Source organism: Melospiza melodia, chromosome 1 (assembly GCF_035770615.1).
Source record: "Melospiza melodia melodia isolate bMelMel2 chromosome 1, bMelMel2.pri, whole genome shotgun sequence".
In the NCBI taxonomy this organism is placed as follows: Eukaryota; Metazoa; Chordata; class Aves; order Passeriformes; family Passerellidae; genus Melospiza; species Melospiza melodia.
The window spans coordinates 104,473,878-104,491,489 of NC_086194.1; the positions used below are offsets into that span (position 1 = coordinate 104,473,878).

The following is a 17,612-nucleotide window of genomic DNA, read 5'->3' on the forward strand; positions in this document are numbered from 1 at the left end:
TGCTTAACTTAGTGGTCTTCACTTTTGAGCATCCCAGCCAGCATTCTGCCAACACAGGCCTGTGTCAAGCTGGGAGCACAGGGCCCAAGTGAGAGAGGCATTTACACACAGGTTTAACCACCAGTGTGTATTCACAGTAATAAAATGGACATGAATTCAGCATGTGTTTTAAAGCTCCCCCTTAACTCGGGGCCACATGAAGGGCTGCACATCCCCTGTGCTGGGAAATGGCTCCTCAGTAAATTGTGGCTATTTTAGTGCCTCAACACCTGACATGGTTAAGTGCTTTGTTTGCAGAGTCTCCTTGCTTTATTATATGAAAATATCTCTGTTTCAGTTTCTGCAAAAGTATTTTGAAAGAGATGAATTAACACAAGTCTGAACTCAGAAATGAAAGAAAGAAAACAAAAGTAGAGATCAGGGTACCCTAGTGGCAACAGCTTTTACTGAACAAAATTATATACACATTACTAGTGCTACAGGACATTGATGGGGGGTAGGAATGCAAAGATTCCTTTTAAAGACAATGCCTCTCCCCAAAAAAGGCTGACTGCCAAATCCTATGTAAGTGAAAAGCAAACCTTTTGTTAACAGATTGCTGTAATGACAGAACCTGTTTCACATCAAGCAAACCTGACCCTGACTCTCCACTCACCTTTACAGGGAAAGCACTGTTATCAAGTTCAGTATAATGATTCTTCATTTATTCATTAAGAATAAGAGGAGGAACATGCCTATAAGGCATTGCAATTTACTTGTGTTTTCTTTTTGATCCCTTACAAAACCTTTTGTTGCTTCTAAGGGAGACTGTAGCAGCTTGGATGCAAACAAGACATCTTCATTAGGAGTGATGTCGCTGCTGTCACAAGTCTCTTCAGGCAGAATTTCTTCCATCAAACTTGTTGCTTTGATGTTGAATCACTCCCCTTAGTGAAGGATCAGTGAATACAGGGAGACAAGGAATCAAGTGGCTAAGGTGTTTCCTTGGCAATGTGCATATCTTTGTCGCCAGAACAAAATACAACAGCACCAAATTACTCAAGAACAAAAGAAATGGAAGGGCTTTTGAAATCTGCAAGGCAAAAAAGGGAGCACTAATACAGTGCATGGACTGCTGCTCAGCATGACAGAGAATTAACACACCTTTTGAGTTAAGAGGCCAGCCATACCAATAATGAGATCTAGTCTAAGCTAAACCTGACATATTTTATGTATACAAATAAGTGGAGGACTCGATACAGGCTGTATTAACTCAGGCAGAGCCTCTGCTGTCTTTGAAAGCTGCACAGCTAAACAAACAGAGAAAGAAAAACAGCAGATAAATCACCCTTTGTAAATGTGTCACTGAATACATAAATTAGATTTTTTTTTCCTCTTGTCTGCATAGAAAAATTAATAAGGCCTGAATATTTATGAGGGGCAAGTTGCATTTTTTTTTTTGCAAATGGATGAAAGCTGAGGAAAAAAGACATTTATAGTTACTGCATGAAGATGTGATATCCTGCTGTACTTGTAATTATTTAAAATTAACAATGAGATATAGAAACAGGATACTGTGTAAGGTATTATGAGCTGGGATCATAACACAGACAAATAAAACATGCTGTGTGGCTTGTTCTTCACCTTAATAGGTGCATCCCACAGAAAAAAAGTTCTTTTTGGAATCCCTAGAAATGCTTTTTTTCTCAGTTATATTATAAAGCAATTGACAGGATGTGCTTGGTCATCCTAAGGACTCGCTAGTTCTAGGCACCCTAGAAATTAGCAGTGTTCTGCACATAGGAAAACCACTTCTCATTCTAGTCATCCTCATATTACATAAAAGCATTCTCTAAAGGTTAACAACAAGAAGACTAAAAAGATTATATTTTCATAAGATCCTGGTGAAATTTAAGCTTCTTTGTCCCATTTGGCACTAATCCATAAGTATAAGCAAGCTTAATCTTCTAATTCTTCTGAAAACAGTTCATAGAAATTGAAGTCACATTATCCCTTTTCAAAATGTTACAACATGAAAGAAAAGAAACAACCATTGTTGGACATGACTTTTTTGTGAAAAAAGTGACTTATTTTTGAATCTCTTAAAAAAATCCCATTTCTGAAGTTCTCAGTTTCTAAATTAGTTGTGTGAGGATTTTTTCTTCAGTGGAGGCCAGTAAAAACATATTCTCTGTAGCATGTTATACCTCTTAATAAATCTATATAGCCTGTGGTCCTTATCAAGTTTAGTAGAGCATAATGCTTGGAAATAAGCAAAGAATTTTTTTGGTGGTGTACAAAACCACAACAGAAGTTACTTACATCATAGGAAAAAAAAAAAAAAAAAAAAAAAAAAACAACAAATGGCAAAATCTTGTTTAAACTTGAAGTAATAGCATAGTATTCTGAACTGGCAGGAGGAGCACATCTGATGAATAGGCAATTTTTCTTTTTGATCAGGTTCTTATCATGGTAGAACCAAGCTTTAGAGTTTTAGCTAATCTAACAATGCTCTATGTCAAAACTTGGGGGATTATGAGCTTAAGATACAGATACATAACTATATTTGCCTTTGCTGTCCTGCTGTGAAAGCAGGAATTTCTGGAGAAAAAAAAAGTGGACAGATAACAAGAAATGGTGACATCTGAAGTTTCCACAGCTGCATTCTCTATAACTCACTTGCTAGAGATTAATTACTTACTCACAAGTACCTGACTGCATCTGATCTTGATGATATTTGGGGTACATTATGGAGATTCATTTTTTTGCTAAAGTACTATCAAGAGGAAACCATTGTTTCTTGAAGACACTTGGGCTTGAGATAGCATCATTTAATTTACTGCCTTTAAAATTGTTTTATTTTTAAGTAAGTTGGAACCTGAAAAATAAAGGTAAACAGTTCAGAATTGAGGAATTAGGACTTTATAACACTGCAGGACTACATGCAACTATAAAATTGACCTCAAGCATAACTTTGCTGAGAAGCGCAACCAGTTGCTCAAATTATTTTCTCCTCCTGCACAAAAAGGTATGTGAAGAACACTCATGGAACCTCTCCTAATATTCTAGCCCAGCTGCCTACCAGTGCCTCTGTTAGGGATGAGGCCATTTATTCATGTCAAAAGCCTCTTATCAGAAGCATTAAATCCACTGATTTGTTAAAACCCAGTACTCACAAAGAAAGGTATAAGACCAGCAGCTTTGTCTTCATCCAGAACTTTCTTCAGGGCTGAACCACAAACACTAAATGTGTCATCTGAAGGAACACTTTTAATCTTCACAGCACCAATTAGTGCAGCCCTTTCCACAGAGGAATGAGCCTACAAGGAAACAGGCAAGTTTTAAGACCAATACTTTTTACTGGAATGTAAGAAGTTCATTTGAATTTACAAACTAAAGAAGTAAGTCCTTTCAAGTGAAGCCATACTTGAGATCCTAGTACTGCTGATCATATGTAATAGATACATACTTGTCCACCTTTCCTATAGGTTGATGGACACATATATGTATACATATACATAAATACATAAATATGTACATACACAAAATAAACTAATAGCAACCCTGACATATCCTTGGGACCATTGCCATGATCACAGTAGACAAGAGTTCCATTAACCTTAGCAAGAGCTTTAATTTACATGGTAGGATTAATGTGGAGCTTCAGGATTTGGCTCTAGATCAATCAAAAGATGTGCAGACAATCCTCTTGTCTGATAATGATTCAGGTGCTGACTAGCATATTTTTATGGTGTATAGCTTTTCTGAACTCTGAAATTTTACATGTCACAGTATGGTACATGTATTTTCTTACACAACCGTTTTTTTCTGATTACATACTAACTACACGGTGGTTCAATCATTCAGTCACTTTTTTAGGCAAGGATCATTCCCAATACGTGTTTACAACTCTTCATTATTTACAACATTTCCATTTAATTCCCCTGAAATAATATTGTTTTAGAAAATAAATCACATCTCTGTTAATAAAAATGAAGTTATCACTAACAAATTCTCATAAATTTGTGAACTACAATAGAATAACAGGAATAAAAACTCCATTGACAATGAGAGGTACATTAGCCACAAAATAATCTCCTTTAAAGCGTGATTAAAACAAACAAACAGAAAAGCTATTTTACCTTCTATAATTTCATTAATCATCATTAATTTGAAAGAGGAAAATGCCTCACCTTTTCATATCATGACTATTCTCATTCACAATCTCCTTGTTGATTCTTGCCAGTGCCTAAGACTGCTTATTAATTCTATTTCAATTTAGAATATAATCACAAAAATAGCAATCCAGAATTTTGTTGAACTAGCCTAGATGAAGTTTTTGCCTTTCAGCTAAACATATTTCTGGAATGACATGTTTTAAAGACAGATGTACCATCAATTTGTATCTCAGTAGTGCCCCTTTTTAATGTGCTTGGTAACTAATTAGGCACCAGCTTAGGAAAATTAGGAAGCCTAAATTTGAAATATAACTTTTTAAGGGGAAAAAGAGGTGTGTGGCATAGCAATACCACACTTCAAGTGTACAATTAAAAATGTATTTTAGAACTTATTTATACTAGAATTGCAGATAAGCAAACTACAATAATACATTGAGGCTGTTAGCCAGTCAGAACCCCTAAATTGCTTCATCAAGACTCAAATTGTAGTAAGATTCTTTTCCAGATGCATTCTGGTATTGTTGGGCTCTATCAGCAAATGGTTTTCCCTTTTACAGAATGGATTGAACTTTCTTTTGTGGATTATTGCCTATGAGTCACACAGGTCTGTTCTTAACGCAGAAGGAACGGTGAGCTCGGCAACAATCTGCTAGGAAAGGTCAGCAGTATCTTAAGGCAAATCCTTCTGTAAACATAAGATCCTCTGACCTTCAGTAGGCAGGAAGGCCTGTCAGTCCTCATTTCAGGTCAGCCTCTTACACGGGACAAAGAAGTCAAAACAAGTAAAAGGTTTTGTGCATCACTGGGTCGGTTGGAGCTCTGGGACTGGTGGTCTGTGCAATACTGACCTTAGGGTCCCAAACAAACAAAAAGAAAGGAAAAATATCCTTTGTGCCTCTTGAAAGCAGTTATCTTTTCTCATATTTCCTTGTCTTGAATCTTCTCACCACACAAGTGTAATCCCTCTTCCCACCAGCAAAGAGCAAGTGTGGTGTTAACAACTTCTACAGTGCTCTCTAACATACACTTAGTAGTGAACCAAAGTAAGGCTGAAACCTGGCCATTTTACTCTGCACATCTGATATTATTTAATATAAACAGTAAGTACTAAGAGAGGGTTTTTTTCTGTCTCATTGACATGTAGGTAAGAAAATATCACACATATTAAGAGAAACAACACTGCAGGGCCATTCAGTAGGATTACAGTGTCAGAAACATAGCAGCAGCAGAACTCACATGAGCAGAATTTGTTTTCATTAACATTAAAATCCTCTCATAGTCATGGCCTGCTGAGAATTTAGTGTAACTCAGTCTGCTAAATACCACTCACAGTCAGAAATCAAGGATTATGTTTTCTGTTTCCTTACAAGATTTCTTAGTTGGATTGGCAGATGGATATCTTAAAGGTTTTCTTTTCTAAAAGAAAAAAAATGTTTTTGCTTCTTCAAGTACTGTGACTGATTTGATTTTATTCATGCATTAGGTTTTTCTGCATACATGCATCTGTACCCATGCATGCATATAGGGAGAGCATGGTTGTTTGCACATGTGCTTGTAGGAGATACACAGATAGATATAGAAGACTGGATGTAACAAAGGGTACACTATACTTACCAAACCTGACTGAAATTAATATCTTATTTAATTATCCTTATTTACTTCAAACAAGATCTTTATAAAGATGTTTAACACTGACATCTGGATATTTATCCTTTATAATATGAAAGCACATATGACATTCCAGTTCACTTACCACAGAACCATAGAATGGCCTGGGTTGGAAGGAACCTTACAGATCCGCTGGCGCAAGTCCCACTGTCATGGACAGGGACATTTTCTACTAGACCAGGTTGCACAGAAGCCCATGCATCCTGGCCTTGAACACCTCCAGAGGTAGGACATCCACAACTTCTATGGACAACCTGTTCCAGTGCCTCACCTCTCCCACAGTAAAGAATTTCTTTAATATAATACCCTACTCACAGTTTAAAATCATTACCCCTTGTTCTTTACATGCTCTTGTAACAAGTCCCCCCATGTCTTTCATACAGGCTTTAAGTCTTAATTATGTCACCCCAAAGCCTTCCCTTCTCCAGGCTGAGCAATCCTAATTCTCTCAGCCTTTTCCCATAGAAGAGGTGCTTCATTCCTCTGATCATCTCCATGTCCATCCTCTGTAATTTCTCCAACAGGTCCATGTCCCTCCCTATGCTGTGGTCCCAGAGCTGATGCAGCCCTGCAGATGGGGTCTCAGCAGAGCAGAGCAGAGCAGAGCAGAGGGGCAGAATCCTCTCCCTGGCCCTGCTGCCCACACTGCTTTGGATGCAGCCCAGGACACATTTTGTTTTCTGGGCTGCAAACACACTTTGCCAACTCATGTCCAGCCTCTCATCCACCAGCACTCCCCAGTCCTTCTCACAGGGCTGCTCTCCATCTGTTCATCCCCCCCAGCCTGTGTTGGTACTGGGGGTTGCCCTGATCCAGGTGCTGCACCTTGGACTTGGTCTTGTTAAACCTTATGAGATTCCCATGGAGCAATTTTCAAGTTTATCCAGGTCCATCTGGATGGCATCCCATCCTCAGCTGTGGCAGCTGCATCACTCAGCTCGGTATCATCTCCAAATTTGCTGAGGGTGCACTCAATCCCTTTGTCTATGTCATTTATGAAGATGTTAAACAACACTGATCCCAATACAGACCCCCATGGAACACACGTAGGATGTACAGTAAGATTTAAACAACCAAAATCAAATAGTCACCAATCCAAAGAGTTTATGCTAAATTCACCTGCCTATTCAGATGGCTGAAATTGTTACGTACAGACATCGTGTTTCCAAGCTAATGAGAGGCACTCACCTGATCAGAAGCATAAGCCACCAGCCTGCCCATGATCTCTGCTTCTGTCAGCTCAGGCTTCTCTGACTGCACCTGTCTGATAATTTTTGTCCTTGCAGCAAGCAGTGCAATCAGGGTGGCCTCGCTTGCACTTCCCTGGGGGATAAATTGAGGGAAGATTCAAAATGAAAACATTGCAGAAGGAGAAAAGCGACATTCATTCTGTGTTAATCTGCAAAGTAGTTAACAGAAAATGCAGATGAGAAACTGTGCAATCTTATGTTTTTAAAAAATATGTCTGACAGCAAGGGAGGGATCTCCGTTTGATCTTGATCTCCTCCTTCCCAATGCCTCTGCCTTTTCTCTTAAATCTCTATGCTTGGTCCATTTAGGCAACAACCTCGCAAGCAAGTGCTACAAAGCTGGACTCACTAAGGCTTAAATGTGTGTGACAAGGCTCTCAAACCAGGCACCAGTCTGCTCTTAATTCATAACAATTCAGTCAGAGTAACTGCTGATTTCTGTTACTCTGGATTTCTGCACATCTCAGTTCCATCACAATCTGAATGCCAGCTCTCACTTCTATCAAGACACATGCCTAATTATGCACCTCCTTTCATATTAGAATTACCTTGGGCATGTAAATTATTGTGACTAAAAGAGAAAAAAAAACACTGAAAAACCAAAACTGCTATGATTCAATTGCTAATTGCACTTCAAAGTATTAGTTTTGTATGTTGTCTTCAACACCAAGAAAGATGAAAGGAACAGTGACACGCTACTTTTAAATTGCACTTTGACTCACAAAACATCAGTTTAAAATATGTCTTGGATACTCTGTGATAACAAAAATAAATTTTTGTATCAATTTATTAATTTATTTAGTAAATTTCACAGAATACAACTTCCCAGAAATTATTTTTACAGTTTTCATCTAGAAAATGCACCTGAAACATGCCCTAAACTACTCTTTTAAACTATTTGTAGCAGTTTGTAAATACATACTGATAAATTTCAATGTATTGGGGAATCTCTAAGCAAGATGAAGTTTTTAGGTACTTTCAAAGTTGATTAAATATCATGTGAATCATAACAGTGCTCTGAATAGAGTCACTTATTTTAGTATCTTTGTCTCAGAAATAACCCCAGTTTCAACAAACTAATTTTGGAGTGATGTTTCTTCTCCTGTACCAAAATTCTCTCCTACTTCTATTGAAGACTTGAGTATACTTACTAATTACAACAAATGTTTAAATATTTGGAAGGCAATTTTATTTCCTTAAAGATGAGCCTGATTTGACAGATTTCATATATGAGAATGATCCCAGTGAGTTCAGACTTTCTCCTACACTGAAGTTGGCTGAGCTATTCATATGAGACCAAGCTCCCTTCTACTCATGTCAACATCTCAACAGTGCATGAATGCAATCCAGCTGAAATTCAGCTGAGTAATGTGGGAAAAGGACAGTCCCAGAGCATTCACTGAATGTATTTCCAATTATTAATATATTTTATCTGCCTTTTTGGTAGCGTGAGATTCAAGGAATGTAGACCCCAAGGCATAAACACAAGCTGGAGAGTTTTGTGCACTAGTTTGCATTTTTTGTGCATTTTTTAATACCTCCTGCTGCTGCTGCATACAGTATTGTGGTAACTGAGGGAATTATTACAGATACAGTATGGAATTAGGATACAATTACTCCTTTTGGTCAAGTAAGGTTGCCTTCCATGTGGAGGCAAGGGCCAAAGGAAATTTGGTCTATTAATTACAGAAAACATAATTTGGCAATCTCCTTAAGCAATGTTATTCTGTGTATGGTCTGTAGCCAGACAGAGTTCTCATCACAATATCAGAACATGGAGAAATCTTCCTACGTTTTCTGCCCAAAAAGTCAAAATAGCTGAAATAAAATAGCTATTTACACTGTTAGTGTGTTTCCAGGATATGAATGGAATACACATATTAATTACAAAAACGGGCATTAATACGTAAAAGAAAATGGCTGTAAGAAATTACAAAGGTTAAGGCATTTATTTGAGAGCTGGAAATGTAGGCCCCCACTATTCTGGTGATCACCTGGCTGGGTGAGCAAATGACTTAGGCTGAAGAATAGCCTCTGCTTCCTATGGAGTGCACCGAGATATCCTGGCTCTTCATCTATGCTGGTGAGTAGTCAATGTATACAACAGTTCTTGTATGAATTTCCTTTTACAGAAACAAGGATGAAAAGAAAAGGGCCTACTGCCCAGCTGAATTTTGCCTCCTGAATTTTGCTGGGACACAGCCTAAAGGGGACCTGAATCCAGCAACGTGGAAATTCTTTTGGACATCTTACGACAGACACAGGTTTTTTCCCTTTGCCTCAGTTTCCATACATCACTTTTTTTTATATTGAGTCACCTTTTTTACACTGAACCTTTTTACACTGCTTACAGAGCTTGGTTTGCAATGCTCTTCTATACACTTGGCACCAAAGTCTTGTGCTAAATATTTTTGAGGAAAAAAAAAAAAACGCCTTGGTTCTTGAACTACTTGGCTAACTGACAAGTAAGATAAATCAGCAGTGTTCTTTGCCAGGCCAAAGATAATTTTGTCTCACCCCTAAAATACTTTTTCTTTGCAGAGCAAGAAAACTCTTTAAAATTCAAAGCAGGTACACTTTCCAGCAATTTATCTAGAATGAACAGCAGGTTACAAACTTCAGGAAGAAAGTTGCTTTCTCGCTTATTTTTGAAAGCTGTTTTTTCTCCTCTTCAATGCTGCATGCTGCATTAAGTGAAGGATGATGATACCTTTGCTTTTACCACAGGCAAACAAAGGTTGCCATGGCAAGCAGGCTCAAGAGGCGGAGGAAATATCAGCAAGAGCTGATGTTCATGTCCACCAGAGCTCTGAACTGAAATTTTCTTTCATCTTTTGCCATTTTGAAGTGTCATCTCGCACAGAACAACAAAGTGCTTCATATTGACATAGACTTTCAAATGTAATTAAGAGGCAATTTTCACAGGCTCAGTTTTGCCCAATAGCACAATAATTACTTGGCATTTAGGCACAGAATGACTGGCACTTTCACACACGTTGTCTTTGCCTCATGCTCTTTTGCTTGGATCGTTATTGTTTCAAGAGCAAGACAAGATCTGCAGCCCAAATGACTGCATCATAACCTGGAACAGAGAGGCCACTTTCGATTCTGAAAATGACCAGTTTCTGATGAAAATTATGGGCAATCCAGCACTGTCAGCCTGGAGGGGCAATATTTCCTGCTGATAACAATCAGGCATAATTGCTTGCTTTAACTGGTACAAAATAGATGCTGTTACATGCATGAGGGAAGCTTGCTTTCTTGAAAAAAAAGCCCTCCCTAGCAATCGTAATGATAAAGACATTAACAGAGCAAGCAGATGAGTAAAGAACTATACTGGAAATACACTGGTGTAGGTGCAAGTCCATCTAGGACCAAGATTGCCCATGATTATTGTTCAGGTTATCTGCTCAGACATTGTAAGTTTCATTCAACTGTCAATGTCAAAGTTTGGGGACTTTTTTCTAGTTTGGATATGCACTGTAGTCTCAAAACTGTATTATCTATTGATAGAACTGCTTAGGTACACATTTTAAACAGCTCTTCATTTTATTATAATTGTCTGCTTTTTCCTTTTGTTATATAAGAAAAACTTATATATATATTATTTTTATATAGAATAATTAAAATACAATATTAAAATATTTTTTTCCTTTTGTTGTATAAGAAAAACGTAAAGAAATTTGAACCTCTTTGGCAAAAACTGGTATACTTTTTACTACATTCTGCTATTTCTATTTATCAAAGTTTATCTCCAATGTTCTGTGGAAACTGACTGAAATAAACAACTGCACATAGAACAGGTAGACTTCTAACCTCAGCTATGAAACATTGCTGGATATTTTTGATAAATATGAGCTCAGTTCACTGAGCAACAAATTGAAGTCTCCATCCTACACAATTCTGATTTGAATTTTAAGCCTAAATTTTAAATTGAACTATTAACAATTCTTCACTGAGAAGTGTTTTAGAAATCATCTGCTCTAGAAACATCAGCATTACTTTCCTGAATGATCCTGCCCACCTACAGACATTCTCACAGACCATCAATCCTCCTGAAATTTGAAAGGAACCCATGTGGCAGCAAAAAAAATTATATTTCCTTCATCAGTGTCCTAGTATAAAGATTTTACAAAATCATGATTTCAAGAACTCAATCTGTATTTGTCTCATTTCCCCTCTTACCTGAATGACTCCTCCACCTTGGCCATCCTTCTCAGCTAAAAACTCCTTAGGCAAATTAACCATCTTCCCTAGCCAATCCAGCATGACAGTCTCCAGCTCTGTGCAAGCTGGACTTGCAGCCTGTGTTGAAAAACAGAGCAGAGGGAATAATCTCACTAGACCATGAAGAGAAATCAGATCTACCTGAGCAAGAATAATTCTCTCTCTTTCTCTCTTTTTTTTGCTATAGAGATGAGATAACTAATGTCACCAGCCAAGTTAGGGACCTGAAGACCATTTTGTGCATATAGTTTCTAACACTTACTAAAAAATGTCAAAATAGGCCTTACATAGAACCATGACTATCAAATGTCAAAGCTAGGATTGCATCTTGCATATTTTTTTCCAACATCAAATATCAGCCTGTTTTGAGAAGAGTATATGTCATATGAATGTGGGGGTTTTAAGAAAATTTTCCATCATCCAGATGAAAAGAGAAATAACAACAATGGCTGCTAAACTACAGTCATACTTATTACTGGATTACCAGTATGTTTGCATTGCTATCACTAATTCTAAATGTTGGTGATTTTTCAAGAGCAAAACTTGTATGAGGAAATAGCCTTTTATTCCTGGAATCATTCAGGCTGTCTAGGTGAAAACCCTTAATTAATCAAGGAAATTTACCTACAAAAATACTCCTGTGACTTCACTGCTAATAATCAATTATTTCATTGTAGAATGTTACTGAAACACTTAAAATTCTGGCAAGGTGAAGCACCAATACCACCCACCAGAGTAAACTCACCCAGGAGAAGCCCACGCATCCTATTCCACCACACAACATATCTGCAAGAAGAGCTGGGAAGGAAGAGGCTGAAGGGAAGTAGGCAAAAAAGTACGGACTGTGCCAGTGAGTCACCTGTATTAAGTGGAAAATAATTATTTTTAACTAATACAGGAAGCAGGAAAAAATTGTCACAAAATCAAAAAAGGCTAGAGGTTGTGACAAGCCAACAGTTCTTGACTAGCTGGCTGTAACAGAGGATCCCATTTTTTTAGAAAAACTTACCTTGTTTTTTTCATGGTATTTTCTCCATCTTTTACTCAAAATAAAAATAAGTAAGTTCTCACCCCAACCCCCCAACAGCTCCAAAATGAGAGTTCTCCATTTTTCTTCCTAGAAGACAAGAATTGTGTGGGTCATGGCAGCCTGAGCTTCTGTGCAAGCTCAGGCTCACTGCTCTTGAGTCTCTACCATCAGGGACTCCGGTATTTTGGTTTTCCATCTCTGTCACACAACAGACATAGGAAGAGTGTCTTCAGTGCAGCAGAAGTCCACAGAACTCTCTTGTTCACACTCTCATGTTGTTTGCTAATTCTCAGGCAGTGAATCTGACCAAACAGCTCCTCACCACAAAATGAAACAAGCCATCCCAGTATACAGTAACTTCTGTAGAAAACGAAACTCTCATCTCCCTTTAACAAGTTGTGACTTACATACAACTCCACTCTGTATGAACTAATATGAGAGAACAACATGGTAGCTGCATAAATGGCAGTCAATTGTCCTGCCAAAGCAATGTTTAGAATTCTCTTATGTAACATCCAAGAAATTTTAAGGATCTGAGAGATACTTGATAGTGCTCCACAACTCTAATCTAATAAAATTTGAAAGCAGGAAATGCACAGCCACACAGCAGTGTTCAGTGGAAATAATGTGATAAATGATATGTTTGGCAAAACCAGCTTTTACATTCAAAAAGGCAAGTTTTTGAAAAAAGACTTCCACAGCTGTAAGCAAGAATTCAGCAGATCTATGTAAGATTTTTTCGTGGGTGGAAGTCTAGCGGCTGCAGAGTTATTGAAGGCTAGACTTTTCTTACATCATTTTGCTTCCTTTTTAATTTTGGAATTCTTCTGTTATAGCTGGAGGATAGCACAACTATACATTCTCTATTGCCCGAGTTCAGTGTTTCTCTGCTGTTTTGTTCCACATTCATTCTCTGATGATTTTAGCGCTTACACTCCTCTCTCCCAGTCTGTGATAAGGTTTCTGGTTCTAGAGCTAACTCAGGGATTGCTGCACCACACAGTACTGCATGCTGCAAATAGTCTGTTTCTTTCATCTTCTAACCTTCCTCATGCCAACAACCAGCTCTTCTTTAAGGGATGTGGTCCATGCCAAGGGGAAACTGCCTTAACTCTTGAACAGAATGAATCAGGTATCACTTTCCCCGCTGCAGTGTACCAATTTCAAATGTGCCTAGCTCTTTCACATGAAAACATCTCCTACCCATTACAATTTTCCACCGTCTAAACTAGCCCTGTACCTGCTCTGTTCAAGATTTCATTATTAATGGTCACTAGGTTGAAACCTGTCAAATCAGTTATCCAGAGGCAAGCCACTGCGAACCTCTTCAGCTGTATCCCACATTTGGTCGGGATATCTTTCTTTGCTGTAACAAAGTTTTAGAGATCTTGTGGCAAATGTCTTTTGGACGTGGCTCTCCACAGGAAAACAATAAAATATTCAAGAAGCAGTGGTCTCTGATAGGGTCCACATGCACAGACTTTCACTGATATCTGTAACAAGCCAGGGCTGCCACTGTTCATCTCCCCAGCTCTAATCCTCTGTGATCTGTAAGACTTGTGACATTCATCTTAGGTTAATCAAGTTAAACTGACTGTTTGCTGGGAGCCATTTGCTTGATGAAACACAGCAGATTCCAGTTGCACCACTCACACAAAGCAAAAAAGCTAAAAGCCCTGGGGCAAGTGCAGCTGCGCTTCTTCCTCCTGCCTCCCCTTCCCCCGTCCCTTGAAGCAGCTGTAAAATTCTTTTTTTCACAATGTTGGAACAGATACACTTAGTCAGATATTGCAAAGAGCCTGACATAATTGATGCCTGGGTTTTTTGCCCTCTGCTGATAAATAATGATATACAAATGTCTTGGGTTCACTCTAATTACCACTCTAGTGCTTCTCAGAGACATTCTATTTCCAAGATTTCTTCTAAGGATGTCTTTCTCTGGCTTGCTTGGTCTAAGCAAGAGTCTTCCTTTACCACATTCTGAGGATAGGTACTTCTGAGGATAGGTACTAATCTATGAACTTGAAAGTTCATAGATTAATGGATCCAATGTGAGGAAAATTAGCATCTTGAGTACCACTATTTGCAGTTACAACTACACTTGATCATTTTTAGCTCTAAAAGAGAAAGACAGCAAAGCAAATCTGAGAGGGAAAGGTGACTGATATTTTGACATGCAGATCCTTTCTTACTGTCTGCCTGCTGTGGAGATCAGAGTTCTGCAGTTATTCCCTCTGTCTCTGTGTAAGAATCAGGAACCTAGTGCCATTACTGTCATTATCATTGGGTGGGCTGCCCTTTGAAGGTCTACCTTACATTTCACAGTAAGTCTCCATAAAGAAATTTCACTACTCACAAATTCTTTTCTCCTACAGGGTGAAGACAGCAATAGATACTGCATCATTATCACTTCACACAATTAATTGATCCCTGCCCTTCTGAAGGAACACTATTGTCATATTTTTAGTCCTACAATAAGTAGCAAATATCTGAACACAACTAACACAGTAAAGATGTCAACATGAATGAAACAAGAATCACTTATGGGCCACCAACAGCTTACAGACAAAATAAGGGTTTATGATATGTCATATTACTTATTCTTTCTGAAAAAGCCCTTTCTGAAGTTCTTCATTTATAAAATGGATATAAGACATTCCCTGGTCAAACAGTAGGTAAATGCTATAGATGAAAAACTCTAGATGTACTTTTAAATGTTATTCTTGTCAGGAAAAACATGGGAAGAAGATTAAGGGAAAAGGGAAAATATAACCTGAACAATTAGGGAAAAAATACCTTTGCAGACTGGTTGGATAACCTGGGAAGGAGAGCTGTAAACTATGAATGATGAGGGAAGGAGAGGAAACCACAGCCAAGGGAGGAAGATGGACCAAGCTGGCAAGCAAAGGGACATGAGAGAACTCAGAAAGAAGCTAAGGCTAAAGCAGACTGATCCCCAGTGTATCTACATAAATTAGGAAGTGCTGAGAGGGCAGCATTAGGGCAGGGGCAAGACAGAGGAGCCCTCACATCTTTTCTGGGGAATCAAGACAAATGGGTGCCTCGCTGAAGCACCTATAAGCTGTGCACAACACATGGGGAACAAACAGAAGGAAAGAGAAGGCTGAGTGCAAGTACAGGGCTGTGATTTCACTGGGATCACAGAGATGCTGTGGGATTGCTTGCATGACTGAAGTGCTGCAGCAGATGAGGACAGGCCCTTCAGGAAGGTCAGACCAGGAAGGCGAGGCAGAGGATGGTCCTTTATGGAAGAGAACAGCAGGAATGCACTGGTCTCTGCCTAAGAAGGGACAATGAGCCAGTCAAGAACTTGTGAGTCAGGACTGGTGAAGATATTAAAATGGGCAATATTTGGGGGTGTGCATCTGCTACAGACCACCTGGTCAGAAGAAGCACATGAGTGCAGCATTCAGACAGCTGGAAGAAACTTCATGTTCACAGGTCACAGTTCTCACATCTGCTGGACAGACAACACAGCAGGACACAGTCAGGAGGGTTCTGGAGTGCATTGATAATTACCTAACACAGGAAACTGTGGAGGAACTGACAAAAATGTGGGACAGGGTGTGGGACTGCACATTTACCAACAGGAAAGAAGTGGTGAAGGCAGTGCCCTGGGCTTCACTGAAAGCAGTGTGGGCAGCAGGGGAAAGGAGGGGATTCTGACCCTCTCCTCCATTCTGGTGAGACCTTACCTGGACTGCTGTGTCCCGCTCTAGGATCCCCAGAATAAGGGAGGACATTGACCTATTGGAACGAGTCCAGAGGAGGGATATCAAGATGATCAGAGGAATGGAGCACCTCTCCTGTGAGAACGGCCGAGAGAATTGGGATTGCTCAGCCTTGAAAAGAGAAGGCTTTGGGGTGATCTAACTGCGGCCTTCCAGTACCTAAAGGGAGCCTACAAGAAAGATGGAGAGAGACGTTTTGCAAGGGCATGGAGTGATAGGACATGAGGGAATTACTTTAAATTGAGAATAGGTTTAGATTACACATTTGAAAAAAAAGTTCTTTCCTGTGAGGGTGGTAAGGCACTGAAACACCTGCCCAGGCAGGTTGTGAGTGCTCCATCCCTGAAGTATTCAAGGATAGGTCACATGAAGAATGAAAGGCAAAGGCTAGTACTTCATTAAATACCTTGATATGGGATAGAGTGCACCCTCAGCAAGGTTGCAGACGACATAAAACTGGAGGAGTGTTTGATACACTGTGTGGTCATGCTGCAATTCAAAGGGACCTTAACTGCCTGCAGAATAGGCCATCAGGAATCCCATGAAGTTGACTAAAGAAATGAAAAAGCCTGTACCTGGTGAGAAATAACCCCCTGCCCCATACAGAGCAAGGATCAATTGGCTGGCAAGCAGCTCGGAATAAATTGGGGAAGGAATCCCCCAGGAGGACCTGGGGATCCTGGTGGCCAAGCTGAATATGAGCCAGCAATGAATCCTGGCAGCAAGCACTGTGACCCAAGAGCATTCTGTGGGCCAGGGTATCAAAACTGCTGCCAGAAGGTGAAAAGAGTTGATCTTTCCCTTCTGTGCAGCACTGGAAAGGCCACACCTGGAATGCTGCATCCAGTTCTGGGTTTTCCAGTACAAGGAACAAAGACCTGCTGGAGTGATTCCAGGGAAAGACCATGGAGATGATTAATTGCTGTGTCTGTGATGTGACAAGTGTCTGAAAGAGCTGGGGTTGTTCAGCCTGCAGGAAGTTCAGGGGGTACCTTGTTCATGTGTATAAACACCTCACAGGAAGGTGTAAAAAAGAGGAAGCCTGATTCTTCTCAGAAGTACCCAGTGACAAGACAATAAGAAATATGCATGAAGTGAAATAGAGAAAATTCCATTTAAACATAAGAAAAAGCTTTTTTACTGTGAGGGTGATCCAACTTTGGAACAGGACAGCAGAGTTCATCCTTGGAGATATTCAGTGACCAGCAGGACATAGTCCTGAACAACCTGCTCTATCTGACTCGGCTTTGAGCAGAGGGGATGGACTAAATGATCCTGAGATACCATCCAATCTTTACCATACAGGACCTCATGGTTCTGTGCCCATGTGAGTCTTTGGAATTAAGTATAAGCAACATGGGTAGAATCAGAATTACTATAAGAACTGGGATTTATATTGTGCTCTTTGTGTCACTAACATTTCACACCAGTGGAAATATTTAGGATAGAACAATTTTTCTTCAGAATGTATCAGTGTGTAAAAGTACATTTGTTTGCAGGGCACGTAAATATCAAGAGAAGTCAGTTT

The 17,612-nt window shown here is 39.3% G+C and overlaps 1 protein-coding gene across 3 annotated transcripts in view; it reads right to left on the minus strand.

Moving 5' to 3' along the window:
* The window catches only part of DDC (dopa decarboxylase), a 70,100-nt gene that overhangs the window by 29,212 nt on the left and 23,276 nt on the right, over positions 1-17,612 (minus strand). For all 3 annotated transcript variants that reach the window (XM_063163307.1, XM_063163288.1, XM_063163298.1), the window contains exons 3-6: positions 12,048-12,161; positions 11,261-11,380; positions 7,014-7,148; positions 3,156-3,299 (exon numbers count right to left, since the gene is read on the minus strand). In XM_063163307.1, coding sequence (XP_063019377.1) covers positions 3,156-3,299; positions 7,014-7,148; positions 11,261-11,380; positions 12,048-12,161 — 513 coding nt within the window. The remainder of the gene's footprint in view (positions 1-3,155; positions 3,300-7,013; positions 7,149-11,260; positions 11,381-12,047; positions 12,162-17,612) is intronic.